This window comes from Colius striatus, chromosome Z (genome assembly GCF_028858725.1).
Source record: "Colius striatus isolate bColStr4 chromosome Z, bColStr4.1.hap1, whole genome shotgun sequence".
NCBI lineage: Eukaryota > Metazoa > Chordata > Aves > Coliiformes > Coliidae > Colius > Colius striatus.
The window spans coordinates 45,672,840-45,691,478 of NC_084790.1; the positions used below are offsets into that span (position 1 = coordinate 45,672,840).

Genomic DNA, 18,639 nt, shown 5'->3' on the forward strand with positions numbered 1-18,639 from the left:
AAAAAAAGAACAATAACTGCTGCTTTCCTGATTACTATGTTGCAGCACCTTTTCACTTATAAGTAATTTCCTGGTATTACTTGGGGCTTTTGCAGGAACTAAATGCCACCCCATTATCTGCATTTGCACTCTGAGTCTGGCTCATCACTGTTAGCATTTTTTTGTCTGCTACTTGCACCTATGTTATTTTCTAGATTTTGTACTTTTACTGTTTGCCATTCATCTGTCTGTGTGCAATTTCATTAATAAAAACTTTTGGTACTTCATAAAGTGAAAACTTTCATCTTCAAACTGATATATATATAGCAGGAAGATCTCGTAAGAACATTTAGGCACTAAGGACACACTTACAGAGTAATGGTGTCTCCATATTTGGCACATGGGAGAAGTGTATGTGGACACGATAGCTAGAATGATGAGGATTTTTTTTTTTAAATATGAAATAAGACTTTGAGTTTTGTGAAGAAGGAGCTAGGGCGTGAAATGTGCGAGGGGACAGCAACCTATGCAAATACATTCACAAATGGCAAAAATTCCTGGTCTAATTCAGTTGTATTACAATCTTAATGAGTTATGTGTGAACCTACAGCTTGAAAAGTACTCTTCTAGTACAGCAAATGTAGTTTGGTTTATTACGTGCACTCTTGGTCCCCAGAATACTTGTGAATATGGTCAGGAGTAGCAGCTTTTCTTTAGGCTGTCGTGTAAAGGATATGGGCCCCCACTGCTATCTCAGGTGGTACTTTGTGAATATACATCTTCAGCATTCTTTGTATTTCTTGAGACCAAAGTGGCTAAAATTGTATCTGTTCCCCATCTTGTACTTATATATGTCTGGAAATAATTAGCTTGCTCATTGCACTTTTGTAACCTTGTTTGATGTGTTAGTGTTTTGGAACATCCTTATCTTGGGAAAACTTTTAATGATTTATTTAGCAAAGTAGACTTCTTTTTTTATTCCTTTTGTTGCTATCTGTGTATCTTGGTAGAACACAAACAATACTGAAATATTCTGAAGAGTGATATAAATATTTTAGTCTCTAACAGGAAAAGGAAGTAGAATTTGGAAAGATACCATATCAGTGATTAGCTTAGCCTAGTGTGTTACCTAACAGCTAGCACTTGACACCATGTTGAAGACTAAGCACACTCCTTTTGCTCCTAAGTGTTGTTAATACTGTACCTATCATTTTTGAATGTGAGGTTGCCAGGTTTGCTTTTACTCGGAGCTTTCCAAAACATTCTGCTAATTTTAGTGCTCAAGGATAGATTCATTCTTGGTAGACTTACCAGTGTGGAGTGATACCACTCCAAAGTACAAGACACTCTACTGAGCTTGAAATGCAAAGCATTTAAATTGATCTTGTCTTTTTCCTTTCTAAATTATGGTATTCAAGTAGTATTGCCAAATGTCAGAGTTGTTTTTTCCTGTTTGAGTCAAATGCATTTGTCTTGAAAACCTGTTGTGAGGAAAAGATTGAGTTGTAAGAGGTTCTCCATGTTGCTTAGTGATTAGAAATAAGCAATGTAAATGAATGTCTGCTTTTTCTCAGTGTATCAAATCTGACATGTCAACTGGTGTGAGTTCTGCCGGTTAGGTAATTAGTATTCTGTAAGTCTAAGTACTTACTGCAGTATACAATTATATGTCTTCATTAGGTTGTTGCAGAAGTTTTTTCTTTGTCACTTTTTAAAGTTTCTTTGATAGAATCTCATTCTCCTCTCAAGAAGTTGTCTATATATAATGTTAGAAAATGGCAAGAAAGTGCCTAGTAAAATGTCATGTTCTCCATTTTTTCTTTTTTCTAAAAAATTTTTATTTCCCTAATTGAAAGTACTCACCCACACATCTAGTAGACTATTAGTATTAAAAGTGCTCTTTAAATTACAACTTTGCAGTTTTTATCCATGTTTGGCCTTGGATTGTTTAGATTGCGTGCCAGGTAACAGTGCAGTTGTAATGATATATGTGATAAGTGTGACTTTGATCTCAGTCTGAGTATCAGAGTCTGCATCATCAAGAGCATTACATAGAGTACCATGACTTGTATGTCACGTCATTGGCAAGAGAGTTCTGTCTTTAAACTTTCCTTGTTCACCATCTCCATGAATTTTTCTCCTACACCAGATTGTTAGGATGGACTGGACAGGAACAAATCATCACTTCCTCTGAGACCCATAAGGCTTGTTTCCACGGGGGAATATACCAGTGATAGTGAGGAATTCCCCACCTAAATGCAGCTGAACTACTGCAGAAAAAGTGCAGTCATAACAGATCAGTTGCTGCTGATATCTTGCTTTTGTTTGTGGCCCTTACAAAGAATTTCATAAGTTCTTCCTAAAACTTTTTCAATTTTTAGGACAAATATATTTAAATGTTTAAATCATATAAAAGACTATGATATATGGCAATGAACTAGATAGCCTTCCTCAAATTCCACACCTTTGTCCTCTGTAATCTGCAGTTTATATGTTTGCAAATCAGTTATTGAACAAGCAGTGACTACAGTGTAGTATATTGCTAAAAATATGTAAAGATCACAAGATTATAACAAACTTTAAAAATAAGTTAATACAGAGTTCTAGCTGTTTTTCCACCTGAGTTTGTCCTCAGATGTTTGGTACCTGCTTATCTCTCTGCCCTATGTTCCGTGAAATTTGAAATTGCTGGGATTTTTGATGACCATTCTTAACTGTGCCAGACTATAACAATAAGGTACCAAATTACCTTGATGAGGAAACAGAGGTACTAAACTGGGAGGAGTGAGAGTTGGGTAGGGAGCTGCTGGAGAAAGTCTAGGACAGGGCCACCATGAAGCATCTCCCTTCTGATGAAAGGCTGAGAGAGCTGGGGCTCTGTAGCTTCGAGGAGACTGAGTGGTGAACTCATTAATGTTTACAAATACATAAAGGTGGGGGTGTCAGGAGGATGGAGCCTGGCTGTTCTTTGTGGTGTCCAATGATAGGACAACGGGCAATGGGTATGAACTGGAACATAAGAGGTTCCAAAAAAACACAAGGAAGAATTTCTTCACTGTGAGGATGACAGAGCCCTGGAACAGGCTGCCTAGATGGATTGTGGAGTCTCCTTCTCTGGAGACATTCAAAGCCCACCTGGATGAGTTCCTGTGTGACCTGCTCTAGGTGGTCCTGCTCTGGCAGAGGGGTTGGACTGGATGATCTTTCGAAGTCCCTTCCAACCCTTAAGACTCTGTGATCTGTGGAAGTGGTTAACAACAGAACCCATGTCACTCCAAAACCTTCTGTGAGTAAGCATAGTCTTTAAAAATTAAGATTTCATGTTGAAACAGTTTAAGTGGAAAGTGAGGGTTTAAAACAACATCAAGTTTTTGTTTAAAGACAGTGCTTAGTATAAAGAGTCTTTGTATTTTTAAGGAAGAAATAGTATTTATGCTTTGAGCATTGGTATTCTCTGTATTAGTTTTCAGGAGTTGCACTAGTTATTTGTTTTCTTTTGTAACATTTTTAGAAGCTATCATTTGCTAACACAAAGTTCATGCCTATCCCATCTCTTAAACTACCAGATAGTGTGCTGCTTAAACTAGCAGACAGTGAGCTTTAGCATAGTTTTGTAGAGATTATGAGAAGGAAATTGTTCTTCAAAAATTGGCTTTAATACATTTTCAAAAAGGGTAACTTTAGAACCTGTTTTTTTAACTTATTGCTTGTTTTTCTGGTATACAGGAGTCAGGTGACTATTTTATGCTAGTTATTTTCATAACCTGAATTATATTGACTTTACTCTAACATGGATCAGTGAGAAAATAGAGGTGATTTGGAAAGGCTGCACAGTGCAGTGCTTGTGTCTTATTTCAGTTACTTTGAGCTGTAATTTTATGCACAATTTGACAAATATCTGTTGCTCAGACTTCATGCTTGTACTGACAAGAAGTCATGGTTGAACTCTTAGTAAGTTAAAAAGCAGTGATGTGAGTAATGTTTTCAGTGTTACCATTTTATGATGAAATTCACTTCAAGATTCAAAAATAGTTTTCCATGTGAAGTTGCCTTAACCTGGTATTTCTGTCACTGGAGAACAAAATTTGCAGTGAATAAAATATAGCACTATTGGAGATGCCTAAGATTGTTTGAAATAAGTTTGATGTTTTCTTGTTGAGATTTTTCCTTACAGTTATCAACCGATAATGAATTGTACTATTTAAGTACAAGCCAGTTTTCACCAAAATGACGTCACTTATGTGGCATGTTATTTTGTCTCTTACACTTAACAGATACAGATTTCAGATCCCTTAACAGTATATTAATGAGGCAATATTGAATCTGTAGGCCTCCTGCTGCTATGGTCAGAACTTTCTCCAGATCTACTGCAAATTGAAAGGAGCCATGGCCTGGATTAAGATTTTTCCTCCTCATATTGTACATAGGATCTGAGACTCAGAAAGGCCAGTGATGTGAACTTCGTAAGAGCTTCAGAAATTTCTTCATGGAATTTTGGAAAAAAATCTATTAACATTTGTCTCTTAAAATGTTGGGGTTTTTTTAGATTGGGATTTGCTTCTTTTAGCCTTAGGAGGTCATTTCACACAGAACATCTTGGAAGAAATAATATTTATTCACTTATTTACTCAAGTAAATATCAACATAAGTAAGTTGTAGGAATTGAAGCTTAAATAGGAGATAATTTTTGCTTGAAGTATTTTTTCTTCTTTTTGATCAGTCTCTGTTTTTCTCCTCACCTGACTATTTGACCTGGATAATCTTTTTTCAATTACTCTTACTGTTCTCTTCCCTATATCTGCAATACTTCCCTAATCATCCTGGGAATGGTTTCAAAAGTACAGTTTTCTCTTTAAAGAAATTACATGCTGTTGTATTTTCTTTTCCTTTTATATCAAGAATTACATTAAATACTGAAGAAAGTTAAAAGATTAAAAGAAATAGTTAAATCTAAATAACAGTTTTTCTGTTGGATTACTGGTCTCAGAGAAAAGAAGTGCAGTTCATATTCTGGGTTTTAACTTTTAAGACTTTGTCTTAAGTGGCCCATGGACTAGTTTAACTGTCATGCAAAGTTCTTACTTTACACTCAGTGTTGTAGGAGGTGTGTCCTTCCATTTTCTTACTGTAGACTCTATTGTAAGAGGTATTGACTCTAAAGAATTTAAGTAATTCATTTTTACCATGTTTTTAAGCATTCTCCTTCATCCCAAGTCTAGGTAACTTGCCAGCTCAAGTTAAAAACATGAAGAAGCATTTGTCTTGATTTTGAATGTTTTACAAGCATAAGCCAGTTATAGATAGTCAAAAACATTTGTTTGAAAACTTCAGAAATGCTTTTCTTTTCAGCAGAATGTGGAAGAAAGCATGTTGTTGTCTGTTCTACTTCTTTTACTTGTGAGTTTCATGAATTTCAGCTTCAATTATTAGCTGCAAAGACATTTTGGGTGATAATTTGCCCCTTCCATAAGACTGGGTTTCCTGTGTGAGATCATTTTGGCCAAAGTGACTTGATTCTTCTGCTGCTGTGTCTCTTTAGCTGTGGCTACTGATGATCCTTGTCATCTTAGTTTCGCTGTGCGTCAGGTCTTGTTACAGTATAAATAATGATTTTTATAGTATACATTGCTATATGTAGGCTTAATTTATAATTTATCACCTCTTTTTGTTGTTGTTGTTTGCCCTTTCAGCCTTTGGTGATGGGCCTGGGCTGTGGTGAATAAACTAGGGGTGTAATCTCCGGTACTTAATGAAGCAAGGTGGATATTTATAGCACACATTTGCACCAAGTGTTAGGCTGCACAAGGGACACTGCAGGAAGCAAAAGCTGTTGGCCAAAGGTGTGACTGTCAGAATGTGCAAAGTCTTCTGTAGATAAATTGGCTTTTAAAAGTGACTTAAAGTGAGACTTAACAAAGTGCCTGCATCAAATACTGCAGTTTAATATGACATCATGTAGTTCTCATTTGTGATATTTCCTGGGCTTCCCTGGGAGTGCTATCTGTGTGCGTGTTGCTGGAGTGCAGGAGGCACCAGAGGTCTGCCCTCCAGACCTCTGTCTTGTCCTTCTCAGCTTGGGTGGGGGGAGAGGGCGGGGCTGGCAGCAGCAGTTTGGTTCTGTAGACAGAGAGAACAGTGTAGTTGGTATTGCTGTTGATTTAGCAAAAAAGTTTTGGATTTCAGCTGAAAGACAAAGGACTTGCAGATAATGAAACAGAGCTGTTACAAATAGGTATTCTTTATTCTAAAAGTTATACTTAAATCTTTTGTCCTCTCCTATTTTAACAGGGTGGTTTATAAGAAAACCAGAAACAGTTACAAACTAAGATAGTTCTTGGTTTTCTAGAAACAAATCATTGAAATTTCCTTTCCAACAATACTTCTGAAGCACAGATAAAATGACTTCCTGTCCCAGGGTTTCCTGTATCCATGGCAACCTGACTTTAACCACTTCTTTCTTAGTTTCCTGAACTAACAGTTTCAAATCCTGGGGCAAAATGTGAGTGCTTTAGTGTGCAGTAATACTGCCTTTGCAAAGGTTTCACAGATTAGTATAATCGGTCAGCTTGTAGCCTGGTCAAGTGAACTGCAAAATGGCAAAAAACCAGAAATAATTAACTTCAAAGTTGGGGTAAGGAATTGTTTTTATTTCTTTTGAATATAACTCAACTTTATAAGAGTAAAATTTAAAATTATAGATGAATCACCTGTGAAAGGAAACTTGTTTCCAGTTGATATTTCTACTTGAATGCTATTGAAACATTTCCTAGTCATTCTTAACTATAAGTAATGGTTAATCAGTATTTTTCATTTATTAGAAGCCATTATTTTGGCAGCTTAGTTGCTTTTATACTGCAACCAATTAAATATTTTCTCTCTCGGCTGGCAGAGAAATTGTGTTTCATTGTGTATCTATTTTTAAACATTTTTAACTGTAGTTCAAACTTACTAAGCTTTATTTTTAAACTACTTATTTGGCATCAAAATAGTATATATAAAATACCAATCTTAAAAGCAATGCTTGTATTTTAAAGATTGTGCACATAGAATATTAAAACTTCTGAATTAATAATACTTAAACTTATTTTTATTTCAACTAGAGAAGTAAGAGATGAGTGAGAAGGCCAAAGACAGGGATATGTGTGGTCTGCAAAGTTCTCCACCCTGCCTGGGAGCATTCCTGTATGTCCTTAATTGTTTTCTTTTGTTGCTGCTCCAGAAGGAGACTCTTGGTTGTCCAGATGCTTGCCAGCTCTGCACAGGGAGACAAGTTAGCTGTCAGAACTTAGGGCTTTCGAGAATTCCATGGAACTTTCCAAAAACAACCATTCTCATGTACCTCAGTGGGAATAATATATCGCGTGTCCTTCCATACGAACTGAGAGGCCTTCAAAAGCTTGCTGCACTCTACATGGATAACTCCAGTATTTCTTATGTACACCCAAAAGCTTTTGTGGAGCTCCCCAAACTGTGCTACTTACATCTAAATAACAATAATATCAAACGCCTGGATCCAGGAATCTTTGAAGGTCTTTCCAATCTTCATTGTTTATACCTTCAGAATAATCAAATAGCTTTCCTTCCCAGAGGATTATTTAGTGATCTGCTTTCTATTAGATATTTAACTCTTCAAAGAAATCGTCTGAGTATCCTTGGAAGTGGGACTTTCTTTGGAATGATAAGTCTCCAAACACTTAACCTAGCCAATAATAAGATTTCACGGATATCAAATTCAGCATTTCATCATCTTGAAAACCTTGCATATTTGTTCCTTGAAGGTAACAACTTAACACTTGTACCATCGAATGCTATTGGAAGGCTCAAAAATCTTGAAAGACTTTCTTTGTCTCACAATCCCATTGGATCAATACATTCTTTTGCATTTAAAGGACTTAAAAAGCTTAGCTATCTGTCTTTAAAAAATGTAAAGCTAAAATATATTGCTGTAAATGGATTTTTTGGATTAAACAACCTTAGCCACTTAATCTTAAGTTATAATGATTTAGAAAATATAAATTCCACCACTTTTACTTTTCTGAACAATTTAATGTATTTGCAGCTAGATAGAAATAAAATAATCAGTATTGATGATCGTACATTTGAAAAAATGGGACTGTCTCTTAAAATACTCAGTTTAGCCTTTAATAATATTACAGAGTTACAACCTGAAGTGCTCAAGCCCTTAGTGTCTCTAACTCATCTGTATGTAAACTATAATCCTTGGAACTGCAGTTGCAAAATGCTTAGGTTACTTAATTGGCTGGCATTGTCTCCTCTTTCTGTAAAAATCCATTGTCAGAATCCCTGGAGTGTGCGAGGTAGACCTTTGCATTACATAAAGTCAACTTGGTTTGCAAACTGCAGTAGCCCTACTGTCAGCCCAGAAACAACCTGGACTCTGGGATCCATGGGTATGCATCACAGCACAACCACGTTGCTGATGGCGTGGCATAAGGGAAACAGGCAGAACACATTTCAACAATATGAACACTTTGTAAATGCTGAAACCAAATATGTTGCTTTCTGGGAAGGAACCACAGCTGTGTCTGCTAACCCCTTGCTCTATGCAGAAAATGCTGCTGAAATTCCAGGACAGACAACTACAGTATTATCAACATTATCAGTGGAAATACCAGCACAGATTATACCTGTTAACAAAACTGTGGAAGGAAAAGGTTTATTTCCAACAGATGCTTCTCCTGTATCATTAAAAACGTCTCTATTTTGTACACAACAAGTTGAAAAGCTGAATCAGGCTTTCGACATTTTACTAGCCTTTTTCATTCTTGCTTGTGCTGTGATCCTGTTCTTAACCTATAAAGTTATTCAGTTTAGGCAGAAACTAAAGGTTCTGGAAAACCCAGGGGAAAAGAGAATAGAATATTACGGTTTTTATCAACCTGGCAGATACAACATAACTGACCCAGTGCAGTCTCTGACTCAGGATACAGTGGGGCATTCTGAACTGGACCAAATTAGACTGCTCAAGCGAACAGCATCGGAAAGTCAGGCACAGGTCATATTGTTTGAACATTCATCATTGTAATTTCTCTCACTTGATTTGCTAACTTCATTGTGAACTGAAATTTCAAGAAATCAAGAACTAAATTTTCTGAAAATACCTCCATTGATTAAAATCAATGGGTCAATACAAGTATGGAAAATAGTATGGTTTGAGTTCTGCATCATCATTTACTTCCTGAATGTTTTGAAGTTTATTGATTTTTATTAGATGTCATTTAACTCTGACATGGATAGGTATATTATCCTCTGTCCCTGTTATAGGAATCTTTCATCTGTAACTCAGATGTATGTGCAGTATAAATGACACACATCTTTATTTTTATTTTGCAATACTTGGATTTCTAGAGAAATTCCATAGGTTAAGGTTTGAAGCAAGCAAAACACCACTTTTTAGTGCGATAATGAAGCCAAGAAATCTAAGGAATGAGGAAAAAGAAGCAATGCATCATTTATTTGTTGTAATGCAGTTTCCACTCTGCCTCTATTAGTCATGATAGTGGGGGAAAAAAAGAGAGCATGTTTACATCTAGCATGTTCAGACTCTTGAGTAAGAGCAAGATTTGCAACAATACAAATTTTCCTTATACCCATGACCTGTTTTAATAGTTGTGTATTCAGTCTATGTAATGAATATATTAAAATGAAATTTTTGTTACTGTATATCTTATGATAACACCTGAAAAAAGTTAGTAAGGAAACTACATTTCTGTGGTATTGAGAATCTGACTAATTTTATTATGTCTAAGGTCTAGACATAATATTCTGTATATAAACTGAAGAATATATAATTCTAAATTAATTGCTGAATATATTTACATATTTATGATGTATATTTTGGAGTGTCACGTCAAATTACTTTAGCAAAGACCTCGTTTTAGGCTTTATCTTCAAAGAGGGATATTATTTAACTATAAATTTTGCATTTGTTTTAAATGTCTTTTTCAAATATTGATTTTTATATTTACATATTGTTACATTGTGTCTGGTGCGTTATTGGTTTATTTTCAACCTCAATTTCTGGGAAGTTTTTTTTTTTTTTCCTTACTGTTACTTCAGTAGTTCAAACTTTATTCAGGAAAAAGTCATAAAACTATTTCAAATAGTCTGAACTTGAAAAATTTTCAGCTAGCTGAATGGAACTACTTCTGTAGATACTGTTTGTCTTCTATAGGCCTCTGCCCTAGAGACTTCAACCACTTGGCTTATAAGCAACACAAATTACAGTTAGATTGCTTTGCTCAAGGAAAAATGTTTTGATAGTCTGTCCTCCGTGGAGTCAGTTTGAGTTGTGTGGTTGAGTTGCCATTCCAGGGTTGAGCCTGGAGTCTGGACATTCTCCAGATGAACCAGAACTGCCCTCAAAACTCTAGTTGTAGCACACCTGCTTTCTGCTCATGTATCTTGTATTCATGCCTTTCTTGCACTTCTTGCTATTTTGCTGTTTGTCCATCTCCAGTTCACTTCCATAAGTGATACGTTATCTACTAACAGTCCATGCATAGAGGTTCACTGCACTGTGTCAGTGTGACTGTTTAAGTTTACTTCTTTTGTTACTTGTTACATGTTTCTATTGAATGTAATGAAATATCAATTTGCTGTATTGTAATACTATACTTTACTGTAATTTACTGTATAATAGAACAAATACTTTTATGGAACACTTGATAACAGCTACTTGGGCAAAAGCTTGAACTATTTTGGATTGCCTGAGTAGAAACTATTTTATAATTTTCTAGATAAGATGTTAAATGTGATGGATAAATGTTCTTAAGGAGGAAGACATTGACTCTGATGCGTAATAGTTTTCTTAAGTGGATAATCCCATTTTGATCTCCTTCTCTTTAATCCATTTTTATTATTTTCTGCCTCTCCTATACAGCTTCTTGTGAATGTGTTAAATTTGCTTTCATTTAGAAACAATTGCACAATCAGTGATTAAACAGTAGCAGGTTCTGCAGTTCTGTGTACTGTATTTCTAAATTTTCAATTTTGTATGGCTATCTTCAGAAGCAATAGACTTTGAATTAACTTCTAGAAATACTACAGTACCTTCCTTCTGAAGATGTATCCTTTCCACTGACAAGCTGCTGTAGGAGTTGTTTGCCAGGAGTGAGTCCCACCATCTGTAATGATGGAGCGTGAAAGGAAACTGATGATGTCAGAAGTGTTTGTGCAGGCATAGAATTGGAGCAGTTGGAAGCCATCCTTTGGAGGAGAGTCATACTCTAATACCCAGCTTGCCTAAACTTTTAGATTGGACTAACAAGGAAATGAAAATAATTATGCAGTTATGTGGAAAAAATGTCTTCCTTCTGCAATCAGTAGACTTTATATTTAAATCTTCACACTAAGAAACATCCTTTTATGTAGAAGTGTGGTTTATACATCTAATTATTAAAGTCATCAGATAATATATGAGAAGGCTTAGTTGAGTCTGCCATCATAAAGCAAAGTGGCATGTTATGGTCATCAAGTTTATGGTCAGCCATAGGACTTCCACTGGAAATGTTTTCTTAGTTCCTACACTACTGCTGTAGGAGCTCGTTAGCAATGTGCAGTTCCTAAGGTGAGGGATGAGCATGGGTAGTAATTATTTACATTGCTCATGTGCAAAGTAGTCTTCATGTGTCCCATGCCAGCTTTTTCCTTGGCTGATAGATTAATTCCTAATTCTTTTGTCAACTCTACACTAGTAAAGATAAAAAATTAAGCTTTTCCTTTTTTTGGTGTTTACGGCTTCATTCTGGTGAGTATAGAAGAGCAGAAAAGTTTATGGGGTTTTTTTCCACCTTGTTATCTCTAAAAAAGGATATTTTCCCATGCAGAATTTTCCCTCAATTTCTGATAGGCTGGGGAAGATGCACAGCAGATATGGGAACTATTTTGTTTCATTATCCCTAAATATTTTTATGGTATGTTTTATTAAGCAGATGGTAAATGCTTTATTTACAGTGGCTGTCTATATATTTGAAATCTAAATTCTGAATTTTTGCATAAAACCTCAGGAAAAAAAGTGTTGAATACATACTAGAGTATATTAGAAATGACTAGTATCACTTTTTTTCAGAGCAGATATGGTCTGATTTTCCTTTGTAAAACTTTTATTCTTTTGTTTGACAAGTTGCACCAGCTTTGAAATAACAGACTTAAGATTATTGATGTATAAAATCCCCTAAATGTTTGCTACATTTTGATTTTGTTGTAGGCATTATAGACAGCATAAAAGGTCATCTTTTCTGTGATTAAAAAACAAGGTTAATATGTGTTTCTTGCATCTTTGAAATGGATTCTGGAGTGTTTTGGTTCTAACAAGTTTATAAAAGTGATAATCTCTTAATTCTGGTTTGCCTCTTGCTGCACACCAAATGAGGTTTTGTCCCAATAACTTAAAACCCGTTATAACCGGATGCTGTTGTTTGTTCCCTTGCTGATCTGGATTACATGCAATTCAAGAGAGAAAATTCTGAAATTATGCCGTCCTCCCAAGTTAAGCTTTTGATTTGGACGATAGTAACTGTTTGATTTTGAAAACTCATCTAATCACACTGTCCCTATCTCTTCTGAATCTGCTCACAGGACTTACGGATTTCTTGAAACAAGCAGGCTAATTTTAGTCTCTTTAAAATGTTATTATATTGACTTGCGTGGCTCACTCTCCTGTATGAAAGTAAGGTCTGATACATTTTATATTGCTGTTGAACTTGAATTGAGGTTTCTTTTTCTTCAAAGCACAATGAACCTATGCTGTCTTTATTTTTACCAACATGTGTCTTGTGTTCTAAAAATAGTTGCATTGTTTAATGATCCCATACTTGGTAACTATTTCAATGAACCTATGTGGTAGGAAGAGACTTCACGTCCTATTTAAAGGGAAAAAGGAGAAGGAGGAGAAAACAGAAGATACTATTTTTATTGAAAGCTGCAGGGAGCAGTTACTCCATTTTGAAAGGCCTTCTACCTTTTTTAGCTTTGCTTTCCTCAAAAGAAGTACTATGAATTTTCTGTCTTTCACTGGAGAAAGAAGTAAAATGTTATTCCTAAGTTATGCTATAAAGTAAAAATATCCTCTCCAAGTAAATAAATTATTTATTTCTCTGTGTGCTTTGGAGCTAACCTTCAAGAACAGTATTTTGGGTCTTCAATCACTGCCCTCATTTAAAAAAAGAAAAAACAAAGATCCTATCACAGAAATACCACAGATACTAAGTTACCAAAATGGGCATCTCTGTGTGTTCCCTCCTACCAACCTGCACGCCTGCGAGAAAAACAACTCCCATGAAGTTAATGAGTTGCATGCCAACAATATTTGTTTCAATGTTGGTTAATCTGCCTGAATGCGTTGGCCATAATTAGCCCTGCAGCTGATGAAAAGATGAAGCCTTTATTGAGTTACACACCTTTCTCTTCCCTCCCAACATGAAATTTGTGTAGCAATTAGAGATTCTTCATGCTTCTTGGAAGGAAGAAACAAATCTATCAGATCATAAGTAATGACCTTTATTATTAATTAAATAGTGCATGTAATGACAGATAAGAAGAAATGGTCCCAAGTTGTGTCTAAGGGAGTTTAGACTAGAAATTAAGAAAAACTTTTTCACGGAGACAGTTGTGAAGTGTTAAAACGGGCTGCCCAGAGAAGTTGAGTCACCATCCCCAGAGATATTTTATAAGGTGTGTAGATGTGGTGCTGAGGGTCATGCTTAAGTGGTGGACATGGTAGTGCTGGGTTAATGGTTTGGCTCAATGAACTTAAAGGTCTTTTCCAACTGAAACTATGGTATGATACTATACCAGCTAGGCATAGTTGACTTCTCCAGGGTGCAAACTGTTCACTTTTGTTCTCATTTGAATGCCCCTTGTCCTCAGTTGACTTGAATCTGAGGTCAGCTGTTTCCTTTCTCATGTTGGAAAATATGAACCACATTCCTGACATTTGCCCAGAGATATGTCTCAAAGAAAGTATGAGGCAAAAGAGCTTTAACAGGAGGTGTGCTGGGTTCTAATTTCAGAACCTCTGATTTCAGTAAAGAAACCTGCTCTGTCTCTTGAGGGCTCATTCTACAGGCTGCTAAGCAGGCAGCCCTCACTTTCTCAGCAGTGCTATGTGATTTGTGGGCTGTTTGCTTGCGTTCTGCAGAACACCACAGAGACTGAGTCTTCCAACATGTAGTAGTTTGTGGTTCTGAAGCAGATGGGGAAGATTGTTATCATGGGAGAAGGTCTTATTTTTAAAATACATACTTCATTGTGATAGTAAGAAGAAATCAGACCATGGCTTATTGAGTGTGTCAGTTTTCACTCTGGAATGTAGGAGCTTCAGATTTCATCATACCAGGATCTAAAGTGGTTTTTGTATTTAACAGAAGGTGAATAAAAAAGGGAACTAGAGTAATCCTTTGGAAACAAAATGATCACGAGTTGAATCGTAGCGTTACTTCTCTTAAGTTTGTTTTTGTATTTTATATGCTTAGTATTTGAGCTTGATCTGCGTTTTTCCAAAGGATCCATTGTTAAGTCTGTTTGTCGTACATATGAAACTTTGATGTATGTCTGACAAGCAGTTTTTCAAATACAATAATTAATGTGCAAGGAGACACATTTTATTCAGTTTTTCAATTATTATCCCAAGTAAGACAAGGAGGTGAAAGAATATTAAGAAATAGATTTGTCTATGTTAAAACATAAAGGATCAAACTACAATACATGAATTTAGTATTCAGTATCTTTAAACAAATCCAGAATGTGTTTACTTTTCCCTACTAGACAGCAGCATCATCTTTTGGGGGAAATGAAGCCTAAAGTTCCAGACAGGTGGTAATAAAATGCTTCAGTTGATGACAGGTTGAGGAAGAAATGTGTAGTGTACTATCACCAGTTATGCCAATGTTTCCTTGCTACTTGGAGATGGTACTTTTTCATCCTTACCAAGAGAAACATCTTTTTGCTTACATTATGTCTTCTCCTTTTTTCAAGATAACAGTAGGAGTTCATGCACCAAGTCCCACAATAGCATGTTGCTGGCATTAGGCTCACAGTAGAATAAAATCCTGCAGAAAGAGCAGTCACAGCTATTTTCCATTAACTAGCAGCTAGTGATACCTACTTTATCCATCATGGGAACGTCATCTTTCCATGCTCTTACCCTACAGGTACATCAGTTCTCCAGGAAGGGGCAGGTATCTAAACGTAAGAGTTTAGTGACATTTTGGGCCTTGTAGGGAGTATACAGTCAGACATTCAGCTTATGCTGGGGGAGGGATGCTTGGTCTCAGGTCCTGAGCGATACCAACCAGCCCTTTGCTTGTCTTAAAGTCTTAGCATTTCAAATGGGAGTGATTGCCTGTGTTTAAGCAGAGAAATCCTACTCCACCTTCTGTAGTCAGGAAAGCGGCACTTCTGGAGAACTGGGTGCCTTGCACTTTATGCGGAATTACTAAAATGCATAGGAGGGTGAAGGAACATTCATAAGGTGGGACAGAGGAAACAATATGGGAATGTAATGTCTTTACAGGCTGCCCGTTGCTCAAAGGTTTGTGTGTAGATTTTGTGTGGAATACTGATGGGAGAAAACTTAATGTGTTACGAATAGAAGCCAATACTCTGACCTCCCTGTTAGCAGGAGCATGCTCTCCCCACTCAGTTTTGAGTCCTGTGGTAATGTATTTTTTCTTTTATTCCATTTACTGTTATTTCTAGGCTTTCAGCAGTGGCACATGAGGTTTTTATTCTACAGAAGAATAATGTTTTTTTCATAGTTTTGAAGCCTCTTTCTAGTTAAAAGAAAAATTGAAGTAGCTGCTTGATAGCATGTTCAGCTAAGCAGTAAGCAATGAGAATACAGCTTGGTGAATGTGCTCTGCAGTTACTGAGCAAATTTCCTGTTTAGTTCTTTTAGCTAAGTCATTTTCCTGTTCTTTTCCACTGTTATCCAAGATAAATTTTGTTCTTTTCCAGTGTTATCCAAGATAAATTTTGTGGTATCATCAACATTTCAGTGGAAGCACTGCATGATGTTATGACTGAAGATCCTGAAACAGGAACATATAAAGAGTAAGCGGAAAATCTAATCAACTTATACAGGTTTGACAGTAGTAATACTGTTTCATATGTAATGTTTTGATTGGAAAAATCTGTCAGTAACTACGACATGCTGTAAGAATTCTGTTTTCACAAGAATGAGTATGATAAATTTTTTATCTTAAAAAATAATTGTTGTGAGGAGAAGGGAGGCATAAAATAACAGTCAATAAGAGTTTATATTGTTCCTTAAATTATCTGCTAAATGATGTGTTAAAATGTTCATATGCTTAGATTTGGTTTTTGCTCAGTTGACTGTTGCATCTAAAATTACAATCCCACAAGGTTGTATGTTGATAGAGAGTAGCTCAGGGTTTCTACAAGTATGACATCTGGAGTTCAATCAAGATTTTCTCATGAATGCATCAGCCTCATTGAATGGATGTAGCATGCAATATTTCACATCCTGGAGAACTTGAAACCTTGCCTCAGAAGGACAATACTTCCCCTTCAGTTGTTCTATGTAACACACTTGCTGCTACACGGAATGCTTCAAAACTTAGTTTCCAGAGCCAGCAGCAAGAGTTTGTGGAGGAGAGTAGCATCTGGGCTGCTCAGAGTGCACTGACACCCGACACTTCCAGGTTATTGGTAGTATTCCGTAAAAGTGGGAAAATTTAAAAATCGCTGTATAAAAAGGATTTTTTACAATAGAGGTCTTTATGTTGTTTTGTCTCTATAAAGATTATGTTGTTTTAAAATGAAAATGTCTCCTGTGTTAGCATTTGACCCTTCTGCCAGGCTGTTTAGCAGCTGTCTAAAGACCTGTTAATAAAAAAAGAGAATGTATAAACAGAGTAAGTCTGAACTCTTTCACATAAAATCACAACTTTTTTCATTTTAATAACTTTGAAACAACTTACACAACTCAGTTGCAGCAACATTTCACCTCCTAATGGAATGCAGCAATTAAATGTGCACAGAGGTACAGGACTGAAAACAAGCAGTGATGTGCATCTGTGTTGGTGCCTTGTAACATGTGGATTGTGTGTCCTTCCTGCCGTAAAACATACTAAAAGGATGGTGGCAAGTTGTTGGCACCTGAGTGGTTTTAAATACTTTTTTGTTTTTAAAGCAAATTTTCTAGGAAAAACTTGGTGAAGTGGTGAAATACGTCTTCTTTCAATGCAGAGAATGTCAAGTAAACAAAAAGCATGATTGCTCTAAGATAGATTTCACCAATGTCGTAAAAAAATCCATTCAAACTGTTTAAAGAGACAGAAAAACTTTTGGCATGTAAACTTTTTCATATTTTACGAGTTTATACTTAATACAAAAAACAACAGCCTAAACATATCTGTTACATGTTCATATTGCAACTTACAGTTGAGGTGAGAGCAAAATAAAGAATAAAAAGTTTTACAACTTTGCTTTATCTGGCTAGAATAAAACTCTTTCAACAAATGACTGCAGAAGCTAACTGATTTCTGTCTGTCTAAAACATTATCATTCATGTCTTGAACATTTTAGTGTCCAGAATTAATAGCAGTGACCATACTACTTTTCATGTTGTCTTGTTAAAAATATCACAGGAAAACATGAGAACAGGGAGAAAGCTTTGCTAGTTTTGCATGTATGCCACTTGGATTTTGATCTTGATAGGATACCGAGTGCTTGTATAGCACTTCCATGGAAAGACTGGGAAATTCTGGTTATTTTTTTCTGTTGTGTGGTTTTGTGTTTGTTTGCTTTTTTCACCCACAAAGTCTATTTTCTATATGTAGAAATGCATTTTTGAGACACAACTTGAGATAAAATATGGAGAATGAGTTACATGGGTGTAGGGGATGCAGAACATACATTCAGACTTCTTTTGATTCAATGCTCTCAGAAAAAAACCACTTGCTAACAGATTGCCTGACTTTCATAAAACTCCCTCATATCCTTTCTTTTTAAAATTGCTTTAACATAATTTTTAATGATAATGTTAAAACTATTTTTAATCCCATTCTTAGCTGCATGTTGATGTCTCATTTTGAAGAGCCCAAAGTTACAGAAGATGAGGAACCTCCCACAGAACAAGATAAAAGGAAAAAAATGGTAGGTTTTAGATGTGTTATTCAGTTGTAGGACTGATTATATGATTCACTTAATTCAGACTAAATTCTTTGCCTTCGAATTTGGTTCATCTGTTGTTTATGGAAATTTGATATCTTTACTTAGAGGAAAATGCTTTGGTAACAAAATTTGTAGCCACAGCACTTAGGCTTCTGGCTTTGATTTTGAGTCTTGGAAAATGTTGCCAAAATAAATGTAGTCTGTTCACCAAATCTAGACATAATAATACAAAGACACTATAGAAAGGGTTTCTTGAAAAATGCGGGAAGCTAAAGCTTACTGAAGTGTCATGGCAGGACAAATTTTATAATTAAGAACACTTTTAATAAGGAGTGTTGATTAAGATATCTGGATTAGGTATCATGCAACTGTGCTATTTTTGTACACACTAATCTGTGAATGTTTAATAATGGACCTTATTTTTGTAACAGTTGAAGGAAAAGAGTTCATCACACAGAAAACTGGAGTTTACAAATCCTGTGGAATAGAATGGTCTGGACT

At 35.8% G+C, this 18,639-nt stretch overlaps 1 protein-coding gene across 8 annotated transcripts in view; it reads left to right on the top strand.

Moving 5' to 3' along the window:
- IPO11 (importin 11) overlaps positions 1–18,639 on the top strand; it is a 92,475-nt gene that overhangs the window by 64,064 nt on the left and 9,772 nt on the right. For 6 of the 8 annotated variants that reach the window (XM_062018617.1, XM_062018613.1, XM_062018615.1 and 3 more), the window contains 2 exons: positions 15,958–16,053; positions 18,036–18,120. In XM_062018617.1, the coding sequence (XP_061874601.1) occupies positions 15,958–16,053; positions 18,036–18,120 (181 nt within the window). Of the gene's footprint in view, positions 1–7,198; positions 7,345–15,514; positions 15,686–15,957; positions 16,054–18,035; positions 18,121–18,639 lie in introns of those variants that run through there. The other 2 variants (XM_062018619.1, XM_062018618.1) reach the window with 2 other exon arrangements.